Source organism: Halyomorpha halys, unplaced genomic scaffold (genome assembly GCF_000696795.3).
Source record: "Halyomorpha halys isolate HHAL.00 unplaced genomic scaffold, Hhal_1.1 Scaffold371.1, whole genome shotgun sequence".
NCBI lineage: Eukaryota > Metazoa > Arthropoda > Insecta > Hemiptera > Pentatomidae > Halyomorpha > Halyomorpha halys.
Window position 1 is genome coordinate 440,410 of NW_027107668.1, and position 24,044 is coordinate 464,453.

The window sequence follows — 24,044 nt, forward strand, 5'->3', positions numbered from 1 at the left end:
ATATTTTTTTTTTGTTTAAAGGTTGGATCAATAATATTTTTCATTTCACAACAAAATTTTAAGATTCTATCTATATCTCATCATGATATGCCTTGGGCTTATATTGCAAAATAAAAATTCTAGAAAAAACTATCAATGTAAATTATAAAACACAATTTCACAACAATGTTAATTGATTCCTTTTTACATATGTGGATTCAAAAATAAGTTCTTACAGAACAAGAACTAATAGCTCACCACCATTGATTTTTCAAATAGAAGATAAGAATGTCCATTAATAGTATGTAATAGATATATATGAAGGTTTCAGGGTAAGAGTATGGTTAAGCAACATAATGAAAATTTTACAATTCTAGTTTAGTGTTTTATACCATTCATATTCTATATTATAGAAATATTGTTATTTAGATAAATATTGGAATTATGTTATTAGATAAATGAATACAATAAATAGCTTTATAGAGAAATGAAGAATCATTTTCCACAAAATTGTAATTGCTTTCAAAATTGTCACTTACCACATTCTTGACCTAAGCCTTTCAAGTATTCAACTACTCAACTAAAAAAAAAAATTATAAACAAAACAATTTATGGTAGAAATTTACAATCATTAAAATAAAGTAAAAATTCTTTTATCCTAATTTTACAATATGTATTTACTTATATCGTTAATAAATATTTACATTTTTGAGTTTAGCTACATACATGAGTTATTAGGCCTATCATTGAATCAAATATATCACAAGAGTCTATACATTCAAGAATTAATATCTGTTTTTCTTAATTTAATTTTTTTTTCTATTATTACTTTTTAAAATCTATTCCTTCATTCTCATTTACAAGGTACACATTATCACACGTTTCTGAAATTAATATAAAAATAAATTATGCTTAAATTTATACATTGATAGCAAAATAATCAGCTCGATGCTTCCAGTCACACATGACAAACTGGAACTAGTGAAATTCCAGTATGTTATAAATAAATTAAGAATCTCTTGCGGAGCTTACAGATGTTTCCTTGTGATAACAGTTCTGGACAGAGACTGTCGTACTGCCACCGTATTTGAACGGTAATATTTTATGAAAAAAGTTATTATTGATATGCGTTGTGCCATCAATCATAATCGTCAGGTTTCAGTATCGTTTCTAATGGATTAGGGCCCTTTCTTTTTGGGCTTTGGGTAACCGTCATTCCTGAAAAATAGAAAAAACAAATTGTGTATTAATTTTAAATAGTAATGGCAAGAATATTTATAAATATGTAATCACTAATAGTATATTAGTAATGACTACTTAGATATATTTTTATATTGAAGATAAAATAAAGTGAAAACAGCTTAAGTGTTGTAGCGGTACAGATTTAATTTTTTATTTCCGATATGTAAATATTTATTTAATTTTTATGTGCTTTAAATTATTTGTATGATTCAAAGTTCTTTTTTTTCAAATTAAATTAATTATTTATTCCATTTAAGTTTTTATTGTGTTAAATCTTCTCTTCATTTTCCCTCTATCAGCAGACATTTAACAAATAAATACGACTTTGCACACAATAATAACATAAAATATAAATTACATAATTAAATAAATAATGAGATATTTAAAATAGAACATTTTTGAAACCAAATCTCAACATAATAAAATATGACAAAACCAAAAAAATTGAAGTAACTGTTAACAATAGCTATAATAAAAAAATGAGTTCTTTATTAGATGACAAAAATAATTATTAAGCAATGGGAATTGATCCATCGAAAAAAATTAAGAAAATATAAAAATAAACTTATCATAAAAGGATAGATAAGAAAGGGAGATAAAATTAAATTACTGATCCCGAATTAGACAAATCCTAGAGTACACGGCACTGGATAGTTTAATTCCACAAAAATACTTTTTTATTTTTCATAATCATGAGATATAGTTGACCGTGGATGACTTATATGAGGAGAAGATGATTAGGGGGTGCGGTCAAAATATATCACAAATAAGTTGAAGTAACTTATTTAATCATGCCAACGTTTCGGCCAGAGTTTCTAGCCTTTATCAGGGCTAAGAACAGAACAAGATAACCAATGAATATAGAAAAGAAAAAAGAAAATATAAACAGAATGACATAAAGTGAATAATTTTACAGAATGGAATTAATAAAATGAAAAAAAAAAAAAAATATTTTGAAAACAACAATAACAATATATGGTGAACATAACTAATACCGTACATAACTACATGTAAAGAAAATTGAGAAAAGAAGGGGTGGTAAAATAAAAATAGGGAAAGAAAAGAGAATAAAATGAACCCATTAGCTTGAAATCTAACCGCCCAGTTGTTTTCTGCGCCGAGAACGGCCAAACTCCGAATTAAAAAAGACGTTACAAGAATGACTAAGTGTTTTTTATAGGAAACGTTTTTTATTTTTCATTCATTAGTTTTCAAGAAATACATAAGCTTCTTTTATGCAATTAAGGAAAACCCTTACCCACATCGTAGTTTTCCAATCTGATAAATAAGATAAAGTGAACAGCTTGAGTGTATAACCCAGAATTTATATAAATTATTTTCAGTTATTAAAAAGAAGAGGTGATGTAGTTAATACCAGAAGTGATTAACCAGGAACCCAGGTTTTCTTACCGTGTGGTTGCTGTTCATAAGCTCTTACAGCCCACATACAATAGATCCTTTTTGATGTTTTCCAAATCAGAGAAAACATTAATAATATCGATACCAAATAGACCACAGAACGTCTCGATAGATCACCTCAACCAGTCAACCAGCACCCAATGAAGACACAACCATTCAGCCTTGACAGACAAGCTCTGGTCACATCCACTGGGAGGGGAGGGGGAGTACGTGGCTGTGTTTACAATATTGTTCACCTGGTAGAATGTTAAGGTTAAAACCGATTGTTGATATAAGGCGGGTTTTAACAAGTTTTGTTTTGCATTTTTCAGTTAAAAACTATTCCTGTATTAAACTGAGTGTTTAAATTCTTTAATGGAAGATGGCTGATTGAACGTGTGTAATTATAAAAGGAACAGAAGGATGAACACTAATGCTGGGTTACTATAGAATAGTACAGATAGTAGAAATGTGACAGCAAATGTTAAAAAATACCTATTGATCAAAATAAATCCACATAAAAACTTGGTAGAATTATTATTAATTGAGTAAGTAAAGATACGGTTGAAGAGCAATCCCATTGAAGATGCCGTAACCTCAATCCAACTTCACATGTTTATCACTAGGGAAGTACATTAGGACCTAAACTATCACAAAGGAACAGTCACTGTACAAAACCATCATTTTTAAAAGAAAAAACACTTAAATTAATGTTCTAAATGCTTACCGACTGCAGATCTTTCAGTGTCTAGGCAGTTGACCCACTCAGTCAAGCTGATTTTCTTGTCATGGTTTACATCACAATACCTCGCAAACTTCTTTCCACATCTCTTCACATTCGGGCTGAATGAAAGGAGCAAAGTTCGCAAAGGGCCCATTTCTTTTTTCTCCAAAAACTGCATTAAAGAAAAATATATAATCATTAGTGATAACATATTTCACTGGAACTTAAATTTCGATAATTGGAGAATAAAAATAAATCCTAACAAATCCCATCAGATCACCTTAACTATCTGTTGTGAATCTCTACTCATCTGTTCTACAGTCTCTTTTTTTAATATCTTACTACGACTGTCGAACAGATTCGCTACCTAGAACTCCATTTTGACAAGAGACTTAGAATCCCCATACTAAACTAAAAGAAACTGCTTGTAGATTCTGGTTACTACAAAACCAAACACTTGGTTACTTGATGAACACTCTAAACTTCCCATTTACTACAAAAAAAACTTTTACACTATGATAATCATATCAATTGGATAGATATGAATGGGACACACAGAATTGAGCTCTGGGTTCCACCAAATAATCAAAGTCCTCCTGTACCCAGTATGGTATCCAATGTACCCAATACTTACAAATTTCTGATTTGTTCTTTATTGTCTTTACCTTTCTTTATTCTCATTTTATTTCTTTAATTTCTTGTCTCTTATGTGCGTACAATTTTTGTTTTATTAATTCTCTTATATCAACTTTTCTATTTTTACGTGTTATTATGTTTCCTGTTCATTTTAAATCTAATACTCTGTCATTTCTTTTTTGAATATACTTATTGTTGTACATCTTATTTTTATTTTATTTTTGTTCATTATTATATAATTTTTCACATGTTATATTTACATCATTTTTAACCCCACCTTAGCTACTTTATTGTCATCTCATTCCCTTACATTGTCAACATATTTTTATCGACAAATAAGTAGCTGATAACTATATTTTGTTCCTTTTCGACCAAACCCCCTTCGACCTTTCTTCATATTCAGTAACGGTCAATCATATACATATATAAAAGTAATAAATACTTGACAAAACCTTTTATAAGTTATTATTTATAATTAAATAAAGATATTTACTTTAGTCATATATATTAAAATTTATACCTTATTTTTGCTGGTGTCAATCACTTGGAAGGTCCAAACAGCAAATTGTTCTCCAGTTGGGTCTGAACTACTGTAACACAAAATCATAATTTTAATAAAACCCGATATTTTAAATAATAAAAATATAAAATAAAAACTGATATTGTAATGATAAATATTTACCTGGGATATTTTTTGATGAAAAATTCTCTCAATTCATTGAGAAACAACTTCTTCTTTTGTTCTGGACAACCTTTAACAAAAGTCAAACATATTACTCGACTTTTAATTATTTATTATAATTTATAATAGAATGAAACCTATCCTAACCTTTTAGTAATTGAAATCTTAAACCACTATCTCATCACCACACCAAAGAAATTATTCTTTCTTATTCTCCTAAATTGTATTTTAGGTCTAATAAGCAATTGATTCTGAAGTGTTGAATGGAAATGCCCTTTTTAAGAGGGTTATCTGGAATCACCCCACACAAACCATGCAATGGGGCAAATTGTTATACGGATGGATCCTTAACAGAACGTTAAGGAAAGTTCCGTAGTATGTATATAGAGGATGAGCAAACCTAATGAAGGGATCTCCATATTCTTAGAAAGGCACACCTCAGTCTTTCAGGCTGAGTGCTAGCAATTAATGTCTACGCCCCGAACCTAATAAAAGAGGGAACGAGGGAGAGGCTAATTACAATTTTTACTGACAGTCAAGCAACCATCTACGTGCTGAGTAATTATGCACTTTACTACTAGCTCCAAGGACCCAAGTTCGAATGTGACTATGGCAGATAATTATTTATTCTGTTACCGTAGCCGTGAGTCAACCCTGTTGTTTGGAAGCACTCCAGAGTCCACCCACCTTCTATAAAGTGGATACCATTAATTAGAGAAAAAATGTGGCAATTGAGCATAATCACTGTGAGGTGTGAGTGTGGTCATTATGAGGTGACATAATACCTCCATGTTTAACCATTGTTCCAAAATCAGTACTTTCTAACAAAGTATTAAATGCCAGCCCTCGATGGGTTGTAGGGGTTCATATTATGGAACTCAAGAATATGGAATGGTTCAGCTCCAGAATAAATTTTTTCTTTTTTATTCAAACAATTTTAAACAGTTTTTTTCTTTAAATATTATCATTTTTTTTTTCCTACACCATAGGAAGTAGACTATTACACCACATTCCCTCTTGCAGCCCAATACATGTCAAATATTATAATAAAAAATTATAAATTTCAAATCTTTGCTAGGCATTATACTTTAACTATTAACTTTCAAACAGCAGTATTTTTTAAAATAGAAGAAGTGTATTATATTAATTCCTTGCCTTTCATTGGCCTCATTGGTAACTGAAGAGCATCACACTTGGGATCGAGATCTTTCAGGGATGTTCCAGGGATCGGTTTACCTGAATCTTCGTTGACGCACCAACAGTAACCTGTTGTAAGATGTAAATTAGTTGCATAAAATTTGATCTACTCTAAAATAAATCACTTTAAAATAATAATGAACTGGTTTAAAATATATATATATATTTTTAGAACAGAAAAGGTTCTGGAAATTAAAAAGTTTTTCTAACCAGATGGCAATATATCGCACTAGTATTTCTAAAGTGACACAACTCAAAAATCGGTGTTTTTGAGTTATGACTATGAAAGAAATTAGTAAATATATCTTTATGAATCATCAAAACTGTATCAACCTAGCTTCAGAGCTTGTCCGCCAGAGGGCACTTGTGTCACTCTTGCTGCCTTAATGCTATTCCCCCTCCATAGGCAAGAGTGTCACATTGTCAGTTGTCTTGAATTTTGAGTTGTGTCACTTTAGAAATACTAGTGCGATATATGATCTTTATGCAGAATTATCACAAATCACAAAAAAAAAAAATAATATTACTCTAAAGATAAATACAAAAATAATAATTTTATTTTTTAAAGAAAATTTCTCATTCAAACATACAGTAAATAATCACTAAGCTTTATACAATAATTTAAGAGTCTAGTAAAATATTAAAGCAACAATAATATTACATAATTACAAAAAAATAATAATATATAGTGACAATAATAATAAATAAATGAACTACCTTCTTTTCTAATTTAGAAAGACTTATATATACTCTGGCATATATAATGGTATACATTATTCAATTTATCTATACTATCAATATTGAGCATTGTTTCTATGTTTCGCTGGCCACAAGTGCACGTTATATACTATCTCAGATATTTATCTGTATATTCATTAAATTTCACAATGTGGAGAAGTATATGATATAAATTTATCACAAATATTGCAGGGTTCAGTTGTCTCAAGTCAAATACATTCTTATTTTTGATGTTTTCTTGGCTGCTTAGTAGACAGATATATATATTTTTAAGTTACTGCCAGAGATAAAACTATCTATATTAATTACCTTAAGAAATGAAATTCATTTCAAATTTGCTCATTAATATAAACAATATTATTTGATGTCAATTTGAAAATTACCAGTTGATTTGTAGCACTGGATCTTTTGATACCTGCCATCAGGTGTACACTCCGGTATAAACAACTCAAAGTGAATTTCAGTTAGTTCGCCGAGAACATTTTTCCTGTCAGTCAAACAGTCACTCACTGAAAAACACATGATATGTTAGGCAATAATAAATGTTTGTAAAAGTAATAACCTAGTTTTGGATATCATAAAATTTGTCAGATTTTTACCTTCTGGCTCATCTTTCTTCTCGGGAGGTATTTCTTCGACAGAAGCAACTCGCTCATTAAGAAGACCTGGTAGTCCTGAAACACCAATGGTTTATTCAATCTGTCTCAATTAGTTCTGATTCGTACTTAAAAAATTCTTTATCACTTAGTTAAGAAGGCCTAAAAGAACTGTTAATAAAGTCATTTTACAACATTTACAATGCCATTATATAATGTTAATTTCATTAAAAAATATTTTGTTATTTCTTAAAATTATTGAATCTTTTGAGGATTACTTTATTTATATATACCATGCTATTTATTTTTTGATGTACATTTGAATTTTTTACAGCATAAAGGAACTTAAAAGTGAATCTCATTCAGGGAAGTTTTAAATGTGTTCTCCGATCAGAGTACTGTGATTAGAGGAAGTGGGGAAGCTTATACAATAAGAACTATGCAAATATGGTCTAAAGTTAGAGATTAGCAGTGACCGAATCAATAAAGCCACTCTTACACTGCTGACTAGAGGTCAAAGACATATTGGACTCTCTGTTAAACTGCCAACAGATGGCATGACATACACTTTGAACTCAATTTTCTCAAAAATATGGGATAGTCCTCTCAGGTTCTCAATGCCTCATATATACCTATTCTGTTATATGGAGCAGAAAGCTGGGCTCTTCCAAACAAAAAATGAAGCTGAATTATTGCAATAGAGATGAAGTACTCGCAGAGATTGGCTTCAAAAACATGCAGCGATCTAATGAAACAATTAGAGAAGAACTAAATACCCCAGCTTTAAAAGGGACCCTGGAGAAACGACAGTTAAGATCGTTCAGACATGTCTTCCAAATCAGCTCTGAATAAGACTCATGAAAATTTATAGAGGCAATACCAAGTGGTGTCAGACCTAATGGAAGGCCTTGACTTGGCTATAATAGGATAAGCAAAAAGAAAGACGATGCAAAAGCTGATAACCTAAGCTTGAGCCAGAGATAAATTTAGATCTAGAATAAAATGAACTCGATGTTGAAAGGCACAAAGAGGAAGTTAAAGAGGAGGAGAAGCAATACAATATCTACCTAGAGGGAAAGCAGATAAAGCAAATATACAGCACTTAATAATTTGGATAGTTATTATTTGCAAAGATTGGCAGACCTGAAATTAAGAGAAGCCGGAAAGTTATAATCCAAAACAGAAGATATTTTAGAACAAATCTACTACAAAAATAATGGAACATACTGTCATATCATTGCTACAATGACGTAAAGTGTTTTGAATTGCTTATTGTGACGCAAGGAATGAAAGAGGAGAACAATAACATCCGATTTGTGGTGGCAAAGTTCACTTGAAAAGTAATTGTGGGGAATCAATTAGAAACAAATTATTTAATTACTATTAACACTTTGACCTCGGGAGAACCTCAAATTTTTTCGATATTTTATTTTGTTTTAATTTAAACAAGTATTATTTTCATAATGTATAAAATGTAATATTTAACTGAGTATTTTAAATTTTTTTAACCATGAAGACTATTTTCCTCACCAATGTATGCCATAGAATCTATGCAATCAGCTATGATTGTTTTAAAGGATTTTTAAATGAATTACTGGATAAGGACTCTATAAAGTTATTGCATATCAAAACATTTTCTATAAACATTGAATAATCTATAGCAATGTAAAAAAACAACTTTTGAGCATGTAAAAATGTTATTGGAAGTGTGTGTAAAATAAAAGAATACATAAGTAAATACATTTATTTATAAATTCAAAAAACAATTTGGATAAAGTTGATAATAAAAAAAATTGAAGGAGTATAAAAATCCTTAAAGGCAGCAGAACCTAAAAAAGTGAACTCCCTTGACGATAATGTGTTGTCAATCGCTGTCGCAAGTATTAACAGTAGAAATGACAAATTGCTTTAAAAAATATAATTTTTAATTAATTATTATTTGACAAATATTTATTTCATATTTTTGATGTATTTTCATATAATAATTAAAGCATAGAGGCTCAAATGTACAGGTTAATATAAGTTAGTTGAGTGAGAGGTTTTAGGACAAGACTTTACAAGAGATTCATGCATACAGTTAGATTTAATATTAGGGGCTATGTTAATATTTAACAAGCATGCTAAATAATAAGAGATACATCAACAATGTTATAGTTACCTTCTATCTATGATATTAATAATATAGAAAGCCTTAACAAAGCTGCTAAGCGTTATGAAGAATTAGGAGGTGCGTTATCAGGGATCGAATGAATGCTATAGTCCTACAGCAATGCATAAGTTTTCTTTAGTTCAATTTGTTTTAAGTGGCTGCTGATATATCTTTAAATATAGAAAGAATAACATGAATTTCAAACGGCCCCAGCCAAAAAATTCTATTTTTTCCACTAATACAGACAGCTGATGATACTTAGATAAAGAAATTGCATGGTAAAATGGGTGTAAACACTAATTCTTATAAATTCATAGAATTGTGAGGGGGGGGGAGAGGGAATGGAGAAATATGTTAATTTTGGCTCTCACTGTATTTTTAAAAAAAAAATTAGAAAATTATTTTCAATACAAACATACAGTAGACTCTCAATAATAGCAACAGCATTTGTGTAAAACACAGGTTATCAGAAAAAAAAAAAAAACCAAAAAGAAATTGTACAGAAATATAGATTTTCTGTAATATTTGTTTCTGTGATAAGATAATAATTCTGTAATTATAAATAAATAAATATTTATATGGTTGTTATCACGTCGTTGGCCCCGTGTTACTAGATTCATATTGAGGTGTAGATAGTTGACCGTAGATTAATGCTTGGAGAAGTTTGTCGGGGGGGTGCGGTCAGCAAAGAGCTTCAGTTACCAACCTGCCTTCTATGCCACAACCCCTGATGAAGACCTGAAACTCAGGTCGAAACGTCGGCATAAAATAAATAAATATGGTTTTGTTTATGTATGTTGCTCATTGCTGACCGCACCCCCTGACAAACTTCTCCAAGAATAAATATTTTTTTTTTTTTTTCACGAAAATATCGTCATAATAAAATCATATTAAGAAAATTTACATCGGTGGTTCTCCATTAGTATTGTGTATATCAATGTTACTATTACTGAGTATTATAACAAGAGAAGAGTTAAAATGAATTCTAGTTGGTATTGTCACGTTGATGGGCATGCAAGTGAGTTCCTTGGACCAATATTACTTTAAATTACCGATATATCAAATATTTAGTAAAGGGAAGTATTGCAGTTGTGCGAAATTTCAAATTCTAGTTTTCAGATACAGTTTCACGTTTTGAATAACCCAAGTCTCACATGATGAGAATGACAATTTTTTTTTTATCTATTCATTTAAAATATTATTTGATTCTTTATAAAATAAAACAAACATCATTTAAATCAGACTAGTATTAGCAATAATTTCCATTATTACTGGCTTCTACCCGTTTTATCTTTATAGGTATTTTTGTTTAACCTTATTTTCATTATTAAGCACAATAAGTTTCATGATATGTATAAACCATATTTTTTAATTCATCTTTCAGGAACCCACTTATTTTTCATTGAGTATTATTATTATTAAACTACTGATATTTTGTCTTTTAGTATTCTTCTGTTATTTAGAAAATTCACAGTCTGAATTATTTGTATCATAAACCCATAATTTCTTTCTTAGAGTACGAATTAATGGAAATTTATGAATAGAAGATATATTTCACTTAATTAAGAAAGATTTCTTTCAATGAAATCCTATTTCCTGATACTAAAATAATAAAAATTGTCAACAAATGGTGAGACAAAGAAATTTTACCGCTTATTTCAGAGAGTCTCGCACATATTTTTGATTTATAATTATGAGAGATAGTTGACCGTGGATGATGAACGAGGAGAAGATGGTTGGGGGTGAGGTCAATGAAAAACACAAATAAGTTCAATTAACCTATTTTTAATGTGCCAACGTTTTGGCTAGAGTTTCTATCCTTCTTCAGGGCTGTTCGCTGGAAAATCAAACGCCTAATTTTTGATTTATTCTAAATACTAGTAAAAAATTATCATAAACCCATAATTACTTATAATCTTCATTAACACTAATATCTACTTCCGAGGAGGCCTCTAAAATGCAAAGTGAAAAATACTCTGTAAAACATTTGGGACTTTAGAAGCAAGAAACCCTCACTCACATACTGAGGGACTTTGGAAGTGGGAACCCTAATTCTACTAAATCAGTTTTAACGCAACCCTCCAATCTACGTTTCGGTCTATTCCTCAGACTGATGTTTCAGTGTTTATTAACATTTTAGTGATTCGCTGATTATTAAGCCCTACACATCCTGACACATCTATCTTATACACGGAATGAAATAACTTGAATTATATTTACGGGGTGTAGGTCCCTTAATTCAGCATTGTGTAATCTTCTAAATTTTCCCATTAATTCATCCTATTTCAATCCGAATATTTTGCATAACATTTTATTTTCGAAAACCTTAAGGCGCTGTTCATCCCTAATTATTGTTTATGCCAATTATTGTTTATGTTAAACAGCTGAGCAGCCACTCGAGATTTTTTTCAAGTCTCTTCCTTCCATTCCTGAATAATCAAAGCCTTCAAGTTGAAGTTTATTTAATAATACTATGCAGAGGATCAACTTCAATTAATGTAGATCTTTGGCAAAAGTAAATTCAATTTGGTAAGTTGAAAAATTGGCAATATTTATTTGACGGTAATAGTTCATAAATAAATATTACGATTTTTAAAAACACAGAAAAAAAAAAGGAATGTATTGGGAGCCTACTGTATAATTCATTTCAGTCAGAAAATAAATTTTGATGTTCATTTTTAAATAAAATTCTGTTCACCTGGGCTAAGATGTGGGCTTCCAACTTTTGAAGATGATTTCTTCTTCTTATCTTTAAATTTTTTGGCTGTAAATGTAAAATAAATTTAGAAACAGTGAAATTTGAATTTTATTGGAATGGATTTTTTTAAACTTTTACCTACTCAACTTACCAACTGGCTTTTTGACCAGACAATTTGTCCATTCTTGATAAGTAATTGTAGCGTCTTTGTCCCTGTCGCAAATATTTATGAAATTTTTAGAACACTTCTTAGGTTTAACAGCTTTTCGGACTAGCTTTTTTAATTCTTGATATTCATTTAATGTCAGATTTTTATTTGAATTCATATCCAGCGTTCCAAATTTCCATTCAACTCCCATTTTCTCAAGTTCAGTTTCATTTCCTACACAGAAGTTTTTTTTTTTATTTTATTACTATAACAAACCTACAACTGATGCCACTCGAAATAAACAAAAGAAAACTTACCACCTGCAGGAACCTTATCAGTCCTAGTGAATTCGACTTTAAAAATCCTCACGAGGTTGTTAATTAATTTTGTTCTGTCTATTTTTCTGCAAGCTGCGTTCAAATAAAGCTTTGTATAGTTTTTTGTACATGGTTTTTGCTATCTAATTTACAAAAAGATAACAAACAAAATTACCTTTCCTATGCTTGTGTTCTCTTCTCATTGGGTCTCGACGCTGTTTGTCTAAAAACAAATATTTTCAATTACAATAAGAAATAGAACCATTATTTTAACAAAAAGATTAATAATAATGATTAGAACTAAGAAAAAAATGTATAGACTGATTTATGTGGTTTTGAATGTTCTTCTAGACAAAAAAGTAGATTCCGAACTTAATTTGCGATAAAAATTGATGAATAATTTTACTTACATTTTTTTTTTTTTTATTAAATGTGTTTAAGGAATCTAATATAGATTATATTCTGGTTAGAATATAGAGGAAATGCAAGAAATACGGGATGCCAGAATCAAAATTGGATTTGAGATCGGAAGTAATCATTATCTTCTAACAGCAAACATAATATGGAAAGATGAGAAGCCAAGAAAAAGACACAATGCCCTCAAAAAAAGGGTCATCAAATTGTATCGCTTAAAGCAGAAGTAAATGGCAACCTATTTTCAGGAAGAGATAGAAAGAATGACTTTAGGCCAAACCTTGGGACAGTGACGAAATCGAAAAAAAAAAAAAAATCATAAACGGAAGATGGTTAAATAAAAACTCAAATAGTAATAACTATTTTAATTGAACCTAAAATAGTTATTACTATTTGAGTTTTTATTTAACCATCTTCCATTTATTAGTACACACGGTCAATCATCGATCTTCCAAAAAAAAAAGCAATAGATGGTATAAAGAATATTTAAGGTGGAGCTGATGTCTATGCAAGATTGAAGTTGTTTAAGTGATCAATTTCTAACAAAAACTAAATTACAATTATATTTTTTCCATAATAAAAATTACAAGAAGATATGCATATCTATGAAGAAAATATCCAAAACTTTTAACTTTTCACTTCCTGGAATCTTATTCAGAGATACAATGGTTGGTATTTCTGAACACAATATTGCTCACAAAATACTAATAATTTTGGAAATACATTGATCAAAACAAAATGAATCACGAATAATCACCAGGCTCAACATCAGCAGATATCTTTTTTTAATCATTGTAGTCTTGATAATTTAATAAATCTAATTATTTGATTGGATTTGTATTAAAATGAACTGTAAAGAAGACAGGTTTTATCATTATTGATCATGATATTATAATTTTAACATAAAGTATTTCTATCATATCTTTGTTGTTACCAAGGGTATGCCCAACAAGGTTTGACCGAGATGTCAATGGTTATAAAAAGTAACTTTTCTATTTATTTAAAAAAAAATTATAGCTTTTTTAATATATGTTAGTATTTATATATCCAATCATGGATTGATAAGTAGGCTGTGTGTTTTAGGAACCCAATGTATTTTTGAGCAGCATTGCCAGATAAAGCATTTCTCTCTGTTTCTGTCATAACCAAAAACTAGCCTTATTAAACATTTTTAGTTATTTATAATTTATTTGAATTTTTGCAATTCAAATTGCAAAAACTTCAAATAATTTCTGAAGTAGTATAACTAAATATGAAAAAAGTAACAATCTATTATTAAAATATGTATAATAGAACTAAAAGATTGGAATAATTAGGTTATAATAAGTGAATGCTTATTCAATTTTATTATAAAGAGTAAAATACCTTTACTCACTTACTGTACTACTGTAATTTCAAATTTTTACAGTCATAATTCCAACAAAAATTTTAAAACTAAAGTATGTAACTATCTATCATTCTGTAATAATTGAATCTCCAATATTGAATGAAATATTAGAATTACATTCCAGTCTTCCAGGAATTCGAAGAATAGTAGAACTCAATAAAATGATGACTATAGAAGGAAAATTGTTACATTAAATATGGATGCCAAAGATGCTCTTACTCTTTCTGGTTGTGGCTAAACTCTAAAAATACCAAAAAAGCTTTCATGTCCTTTGAAAAAACAAATAGTTATACAATTCGCCTGCTCTCCTCTTTTTCTAGTCTTTCTTCTTAAGCCAGTCATTTCAATTTCCCTGAGGGCCTCTTTTTGCCAGCTTTTTCCAGGATGTCCTCTTTTCCACTTTCAATGAAAGGATTCTCTGGAGGCCTCTGCTTCATTTTTTCATTGGGCGACCTTTCAACATGTCCAAGACAACTCATTGTTCGTGACATGATAAATTTCGCAATACCCTCATGGTTATTTAGCTCAATAAATTCCTTATGTGCCAGATGCCCTGTTCGCAAATAGGACAAAAATGTGGCTCATTATCAGAGAGTTGAAGAGCTTTTCAATCTACTGTTTCAAGTGTCCATGTTTCAGTAGCGGAGCAAACTAAAGATTTCATAAGTGATTTATATATATTTAAATTAGAGCATTTAGAGAGCACAATCGACTTGATAAAGCTAACAAGGCCATTGTATGCTTTATTTCTATTCATAATTCTTATCTTGATCTCTTCATTGTCCTTGTTTAAATGATTAAATTTATAAAATAAATATTCCTTGTACTTATCACTACAATCTTTTGTGCGATTTATAAAAACACCCAACCAATATTAGAATTTTTAGTAAATAAAAGATTTCAGGATTTAATCAATCATCAAAGTCAAAATTATAAAGTGAGAGAAGAGACATGTAGTAGCTCCATTCTGAACTGGTAACGCCTGTCTAAGAAACTATCTTCTGTAATACCTACTTATCAATTGATTCATTTACATTACCAAAAATATATTTTGTAGGAAGATATTCCAGGAGGCAGTTAGTAAAGGTACGAAATAGTTAACAAATTATTTATTTGTAACTAACATTTCGTCAAACTTTGAAGGGCTTCATCAAGGCTAAATAAGAATAAAATACAAACATTCTAAAATATGATGAAACAATAAAATATAAATAAAAAGAGTGTAAGCTTTATTAATTTATTTATAGATTTTTTTTTTCAGTTGGCTCTACAGACCTTATCTACCTTACCTATCTTTGGCGCCCGAACCAGCTCTTTCTCCACCCACTTGTGTCTTGGGTTACTCCTTTCTAGTTTGCTGTATGCAGCTCTTTCGCATCTTTGTTAATTCTGTCCATCCATCTTGATATCATGAGATATGACTGAACAGTCTCTGCAAGCAATTCACTGTTAGTTCTTCTCCATGTGCCAAGGATCTGATCCCAGATCACTCCTACAATTTTACGGAGAACTCTCCGTTCAAATCTTTTGATTCTGCTTCGTAGGTACATGTTAATGACCAAGTCTTGCAGTCATATATCAGAGCTGACTTTATTGGATTTTTTAGAGATTTTCCAGGATTTTAGTATATTGACAGAAAGATGAAGGCCCTGTTCGTGCTTGTTATATGCTGGTCTATCTCAGTCCTTTAATCATTTATTGATGTTATTGTGGAGCCGAGGTATATATAAAAACTAAAGGAACATGAATATAACTAAATAGAATACTAATTAATTAATTAGAAAGAACAGTAATGAATGAAAGAGTTACTGATGTACAACTAAAGTAATTAATAGTGAAGACAGTACTTAATAGAACTAGTAAGAAATATGATAAAATTACAAGAAAGCATGGTGAAATAAATGAGGTATAAGTGCAATGATATAAAAAATTAGAAGGATAAGTGAACAGATAATATAAAGAAATCAGAAGAAATAAAAGGAAAAAAACGTTGGTTACCAATAAACATTTTTTTTCCCTATTTTGTATCTTTACTGGCCACCACACGGACTATCTTCATACAATTTATTACATATGATTAACTATTAATCTTACAATAAAATATATATTGTTATGTCTTAGATATCTAATGTTAAACTAAATGAAAGGATAAGTACGTGTGACACAAACTGGAGTGCTATTCCTGACAGAGGTGTTGCTGAGGGGCTTTCCTTGTGGCGTGACACACCAACAGTAGCCTGTGCCCTCGTGGCACTGCACCGGGGCGTACTGTCCGCTGGGCAAGCACTTGGGAATAAAGTCCAGCCCTCCCTCGCCCCTCCTAGCCTCCTGCTCGGCAAAGCATGGTTGTTCATCTGAAAATATCAAACAATTCATTAATACTACACCTGCAATAAACAGAAATAGTGATATAGTATAAGAAATGGTATCAAAATTCCTGTATGACCACATTATAATACAAGTCTGTTTATATCTAGTCTATTCTACAATATTGTATTACACAATGGACTCCTCATATGTTACTATTATTAGTAATATTGAAATGATTATTTGTAATGCCAATAATTGATATAGTAACTAAATAATAACAACACAACACAGTCGAACATACTTATATTCTTTTATTTTAATCCAATATATTTTATTTATATGTATTCTGATTTCAGGTTGTTTTTATCAGTTATAATAAATTAGATCCATTTAACTTCAACACTCTTCATGAATTTAATTTATATCTCTAACATTTTGGCCAACCTTGCCATTATCAATTATATTCTATTAACCTGGCAGGTATTTTTGTCCTGTGAACATTTATCTCATGGTAGACGATTTGTACAATTTTTTTATCATGACAAAAATGTATATCGGTTACTTTCAATGCAATTCTAAATTGTAGATCTTCCATCAAGAACTGGAGAATCCAGATTTTATAAAAGATCTAAGATCTCGTTTTTTCGGCTCATGATTTAAAACGATAAATGCAGGAAGTGTCCAGATGAACAAAATGGTCAAATGAGATAAAAAGATGTCATGCTAGGAGTGTACTGGTGAGAGAAATGCTCGGTCTTACCGTTGCAAGGAGGCTGAGCAACACTGAATTGAGTATAGGTGGGGAGGTAAAAGAGGGATTGAGTATAGGTGGGGAGGTAAAAGAGGGATTGAGTATAGGTGGGAAGGTAAAAGAGGGATTGAGTATAGGTGGGAAGGTAAAAGAGGGATTGAGTATAGGTGGGGAGGTAAAAGAGGGATTGAGTATAGGTGGGGAGGTAAAAGAGGGATGGAGTATAACTGGGGAGGTAAAAGAGGGAGTAACTTAAACAAGCGGCAATAGCAACATCAAATCAGCAAATCCAAAAATTAGGTCGTACATGATAAAAATTCATAGAAATGGTATTGGTATAATATAGTACTATTGTACTACAAAACATATAAATGCAACTTTTATTCTAAATTTTTTACCAAATCCTTTTTCATTTAATTACTCAAATAATGTCTCAAATAATAATATAATGTCTTAATAAACTTATATCTGTACTTTTTTAAATAAAAAATAACATGTTAAATAATTCAAAACACTATCCAATTATAGTCTCAAAACTTTTACTTCTTTTACACATCCAACGTTTCGGCCAATTCGGCCATCTTCAGGGACAATCTGCTCAATAACACTATGAAAACATATAATTTAACCACTCTAAAAACTTCATTCAGGCTATTCTGCCCAGGTCAAAACATTTATATCTAATTAGTCAATTATCCATTAAAAACCACAGTCAAAATTATTTCTCTGCAAACACTATTAATACACTTTTAACACAACCTTGCTTGTAACCTTATGAATTACCAAGGTTACAAGCAAGGTTGTAATAAAAGTGTATTAATAGTGTTTGCAGAGAAATAATTTTGACTGTGGTTTTTAATGGATAATTGACTAATTAGATATCAATGTTTTGACCTGGGCAGAATAGCCTGAATGAAGTTTTTAGAGTGGTTAAATTATATGTTTTCATAGTGTTATTGAGTAGATTGTCCCTGAAGATGGCCGAATTGGCCGAAACGTTGGACGTGTAAAAGAAGTAAAAGTTTTGAGACTATAATTGGATAGTGTTTTGAATTATTTATTAAGAAGTTACCAGTCTCAAGAAAAAATTTTAAGATTATAAATAAATAACATGTTAAAGTTAATTGTCAAAGTTTAAAACAAAGTATTTACAACGAATCGATAGAATTTTAAAACATAAAATGGAGTTAATCCAAAGGTTGAAGAAATTCTTTTATTAATTAAAATACAAAGACCATAAATATTTATCTATGGACTCAAGTTCTAAAACAAGGCCAACTGAACACAAACCTGTGGATGCAGCACAAGCCCCCTTTGATTTGTACCAAAAACCGACGCTCAACGGGTCAGTCACAAATTCAGGCCAACTTGTACCAGCCAAAACAAATAGCCTATCCAAACCCTTGCACGTGTGTGAATTTGCCATTGTTTGTCAAACGTGTAGAGGCACCTTAAGAGTTTTTTGAGACGTTGAAAACAAATTTTTTTTTCTTTTTTTTTAATAATTTATTTATTATTATTTACAACTGTATACACATATATACAACAAGTAAATTTGCTGTTGGTGATATAGTGACATGATAAAAACATGTGGAGAATCTATCCACTGATAGAACTCCAATAACATTTCTAGAGGAGAAGATCTCAAGGCCATCTTATTTTCAGATGCCTAGGAGGATTATTAGGTAATGAAGGAGAAGCCAGGTTAGAAACAAGTGGATTTGGATGGTTGAGAATTTTATTATGGAAGGAACGGTATCTGGTTCTGGCCAAATCGGCAACATATGGAACATTGAGGTCTTGATGGATGACTTGATTTGTGACAAAGTAAGGAGCATTAAGGATATTGGACTGTAAGGATTGGATTCTGGAGGAATTTGATGGTTTAGTGTCAGTTTCTAATGAAAACTAATTTTGTTTACCTACTTCATTTGAAACGACATATTTGTTTTTATTTTTCATTCATATATATTTAAAAAAACAAGAGTAAATGTATTTTATAGATGCAGAACAGTAAGAGTAAAACAATAGGGAAAAATATAGCTAATTTCTAATTGTAGCTTTTAATTTTTTATAATAAGCAGAAAAGTTATCCCTGTTTTATTTATTTATTTTTATTAAAACTATCTAATAATTCCATAAAATAATTAACTAAACAGCAAGTTTTGTCAGTTATGTGGGACTATCAGCAGTCATGTGTTCCTATGAGAATATTAAGTTTTAGAGTTAATCTTGCCCCACTAAACCATTGAATTCCTCTCTTCTCCAATCCTTATAGTCCAAAATCCTTAATGCTCCTTACTTTGTCACATAATTTCAATGTTCCATATGTCGCCGATTTGGCCAGAACCAAATACTAATCCTTCCATGATAAACTACCCAACCACCCAAATCCACTTGTTCCTAACCTGACTTCTCTTTTATTACCTGATAATCCACCTTGGTGTCCAAAAAGAAAATGGCCTCAAGATCTTACCCTCTAGAAATATTATTGGAATTCTATCAATGGGTAGATTCTCCATATGTCTATGTAATGCCATTGTAACTATATATTGTATATATCTTAATATACAAATATAAAATATGGTTATATATATTTTAAGTTGTAAATATCAATAAATACATTATATTAAAAAAATATTAGTTGTGAAAATAGATCTCCGAAAACTAGTTCATAACATTAGTCTCTATCCTAGGAAGAAATAAAATAAAAATATATAAATTTTTTATATTACATTTTAATTTCACTCCAAACTAGTTGCAAAAATTTTCCCTTCTCCTGAGAATCATCCATATCCATATACTGGTTTCAAATCAGTTCTTTAGTAATAAGTAAATTGGATTTTTATTAAACTTTAAAAAGATCAATAATATAAAGAGAAGGTGTGTCAAAGGCTTGATTGTCATGAAGCTATGCGTGACCGAAGACTGATCCTTTCAGAACCTTGACAAGAATTACTTCTTCACGGTTAGTTGACACTGTGGTCAGATCTGTCGGCTGGGCCAATACAAGTGTGTAGGCAGATATTGATATATAATTTTTTTTTATTTATTGACATTTAAACCTGTATTTACATAATAATACATCTAGTAAATTTTATGTTAGACTATAATGGTATGACACAGAGGTGTAGAGGAACCACCCATATATCATATATAAATATGAATCCAAATTTCAAAAATTTTAAGTAAAACTAAAAATATGCTTATTTAAGATGATCATTTAAAAAAAAAATTTATTATTTGATTAAACTACAAGAGAAATGGGTTTATAAAATATTTTTTAGCTTTTGCAAGTACTAAATTAAAAAAAAAAATATATATATACATACACACATATGTATATATTTTTAAATTTGTTTATTGATATTTACATAAAAATACATCTAGTAAATTTGATGTAAGATCATAATGGTATGATACAGGCATGTAGAGAAACTGCCCATTGGTAACACTCTAATAATATTTCTACATTAGAGGGTCTGGAGGCCATCTTCTATTCAGGAGCCTCAGAGGATTATCAGGAATGGAAGAGGAAGCAAGGTTAGAAACTAGTGGGTTTGGGTGGTTAGGAAGTTTATAATGGAAGGATTGATATCTGGTACAGGCTAAACCGGTTACATATGGAATATTAAGGTCTTTATGGATGATTTTATTTGTAACAGAATAAGCAGCATTAAGGATTTTACGAAGGATTTTGGATTGTAAGGATTGGATACGAGAGGAATTCGAAGGTTTAGTGGAGCCAACTCCGTATGTCCAGATGCGCCTTATTATTGACATGTAGATCAGTCTTTTGTAATTGGAAGTTGGGACCGTTTGTCTAGTAAGGGCTGTAATATTCGAAATCGACGTCCAATATCCCGTCTTTTCAGTATTGTGTGAGAATTCCAAGTTGGTCGTTTGTTCAAATGTAGTCCTAGGCAGCGGATCTGTTCGACAAGGGTAAGAGCAACATTATTCAAGTAACTGTAGGGTAGCCGAAAAACAAAAAAAATAAATAAATTGGATTAATTCAATTCAAGAAAAAATTAGAAAAAAAACAGGTATATCTTGACCTGATGTATTATCTTCATCGATGAAAAAACATCTGTAACACTAACACTAATAGCACTATTAACACACTAACACTAATAGTACTAGTAATACACTAACACTAATAGAACTAGTAACACACTAATACTAATAGCACTAGTAATACACTAACACTAATAGAACTAGTAACACACTAACACTAATAGCACTAGTAACACACTAACACTAATAGCACTAGTAATACACTAACACTAATAGAACTAGTAACACACTAACACTAATAGCACTAGTAATACACTAACACTAATAGCATTAGTAACACACTAACACTAATAGAACTAGTAACACACTAACGCCCGTACCACAACGTATACCTCATGAAGGATCCTGGGTTCATTATTTTTAGATTCCATGCTTCTGTGGAAAAAAAGTAGTGTTACTAACAAAGAAAATCTCTTTAGAGGTTTTGTTTACGCATATTTCGTCATTCCCCATTACCTTCTACATCTTTCTATGTAAAATATTATTGTTTTCTTAAATATTTGGCATTCGAACGATATATAATACGTCTATTTTACTAATCTTATTTCCTGAAATGTGTTTGCAGCCTGGAACAAATATTTTTCCTAAAATAAATAAACAAACACTTTCCTCGTTTACATTTATTCATTTTTTATAACTAGCTAAAATGTAAAATGGATTAATGTGAGGAGATGATAGGGGGGAGCGGTCAGCAATTAAAAAAAATTATTTATTCGTGTTTACGTTTCGACCTGAATTTCAGGTCTTCATCAGGGCTAAAAAACAAAACAAAAAGAGATAACAACCACCATTGAGAGAAACCTAAAAGTTGAAAGAAATAATAAACTAACAAATTTGGAAATATACTTAGCAATGAACTGAAGATAAAATAATTGATTAAAAACCATGGAAGGATTATACTAGTAGTTTGATAACACTGAAAGATGAAATATAATATTATGTAGGTAAGAAGATATGCATAAGATAAGATATGTAAGTAGTGTTTAAAAAATTGAAAACAATTTGGATCAACATAATGAACTGTATGAAAGAAAAATGAAATAAATGTCTTTTAGCTCTGATGAAGACATGAAATTCAAGTCGAAACGTCGGCACGATTAAATTTATTTATTTGCTGACTAATTTATTATTTATTATGTTAATAAATAATAAAATATCTGATGGGTTAAATTAACAATTATGAAATTATTAATCTTTTATCGTATACTTCCCTTCCCCCCATAAATATATTATAGAAATATTCTATTTTTCTAGATGCCTTTTTATAATTTATTTTTATTATAATCGCTAAGAAGAGTTTGTGTGTATGTTTACAACTGAGTCTCAATTAATTAAGAAATAAATCGATAGTATTATCTGTTTTAGGACAAATAGGGAAATTTAGACTGGAAAAAAATTTAATCAATACCGATGATACGTGTGTGCTATCAGGAATAAACGAACCTACTATTTTATCCCAAACCCTCCATGTTCACATCGTCACACTTAAAACGGGATGAATGAAAATAAATCCAAATATTTCATCAAATCACCTTTATCCTTCGTTGAACAACGGCATCCTTTAAAACAATATTCCACTTATTCCTGTCGAAGAGATCCGCTACCTAGGACTACATCTGGACAAACAACTGACACGAAATCCTCATAGAAGATTGAAAAGACAGGAAACTGCCTATCGATTCCGACTACAACACTTATTGGACAAACGGTCTAAACTTCTAACTAATTAGAAAAGACTCATTTATATGACTTGAAGGCCTTACGGTGTTGAGCTTTGGGGCATCACTAAACCTACGAATTCCTCTATAGTATCCAATCCTTACAATCCAAAATCCTTAATGCTACATACTTTTTCACAAATCATGGCCAGAACCAGATACCAATCCTTGCTTGATAAACTCCGTAACTACCCAAACCCACTTGCTTCTAACCTTACTTCTTTATAATCTGATTTTCATTATTTCAGGTGGATTTGCTCCCTAGTGCAAAAAGTAAAAAATAAAACTTTTTAAGCCTTTGCTTACATTCGGATGATTAGAATGAAAATTTTAAAATACGCACTTCCTAAGAAAATAAAAATTTGAAATTAGGTTTTGAGAAATATTAACTAATTTTAACCTACATATCGTTGCATATCACATGAAAGAGCATGCACTATAAAATGAACCTAACACATATCTCTAGCTAAATTAAGGAAGCTTCTGCATCAATTCCTAAAACTACACGCCTAAACACGTTCTCTGTTCGTCAGCCCATTTATGAGGAATTTACAGCTCTGAAATTCAAAAACGATTTGACATATCTCAATATAATAACAAACTTTTTTAAGTCTTAACCTGTATGAGGGGAAGATGGCTGGGGGTTCGGTCAGAATATAACACATATAAGTTGAACTTATTTCAATTAATAATTTTATGTCATTCAGTTGATATTTTATTTTTTATTTTCTATACTTATTGTGGTTCTTATCTTGATCTATGCTTAGCCCTGAAGAAGGCTAGAAACTCTAGCCGAAACGTTGGCACAATTAAATAGGTTACACCAACTTATTTGTGTTTCACTTTGACCACACCCCCAACCATCTTCTCCTCGTACATCATC

At 30.4% G+C, this 24,044-nt stretch overlaps 1 protein-coding gene across 1 annotated transcript in view; it reads right to left on the reverse strand.

Moving 5' to 3' along the window:
- Positions 1–6: 6 nt before the first annotated feature.
- magu (SPARC related modular calcium binding-like protein magu) overlaps positions 7–24,044 on the reverse strand; it is an 89,677-nt gene continuing 65,639 nt past the window's right edge. The window contains exons 3-14 of the mRNA XM_014422395.2: positions 16,462–16,659; positions 12,680–12,727; positions 12,505–12,597; positions 12,191–12,421; positions 12,040–12,105; positions 7,196–7,270; positions 6,980–7,105; positions 5,817–5,927; positions 4,662–4,731; positions 4,500–4,569; positions 3,347–3,515; positions 7–1,197 (exon numbers count right to left, since the gene is read on the reverse strand). Coding sequence (XP_014277881.2) covers positions 1,118–1,197; positions 3,347–3,515; positions 4,500–4,569; positions 4,662–4,731; positions 5,817–5,927; positions 6,980–7,105; positions 7,196–7,270; positions 12,040–12,105; positions 12,191–12,421; positions 12,505–12,597; positions 12,680–12,727; positions 16,462–16,659 — 1,337 coding nt within the window. The 3' untranslated portion in view covers positions 7–1,117. The remainder of the gene's footprint in view (positions 1,198–3,346; positions 3,516–4,499; positions 4,570–4,661; positions 4,732–5,816; positions 5,928–6,979; positions 7,106–7,195; positions 7,271–12,039; positions 12,106–12,190; positions 12,422–12,504; positions 12,598–12,679; positions 12,728–16,461; positions 16,660–24,044) is intronic.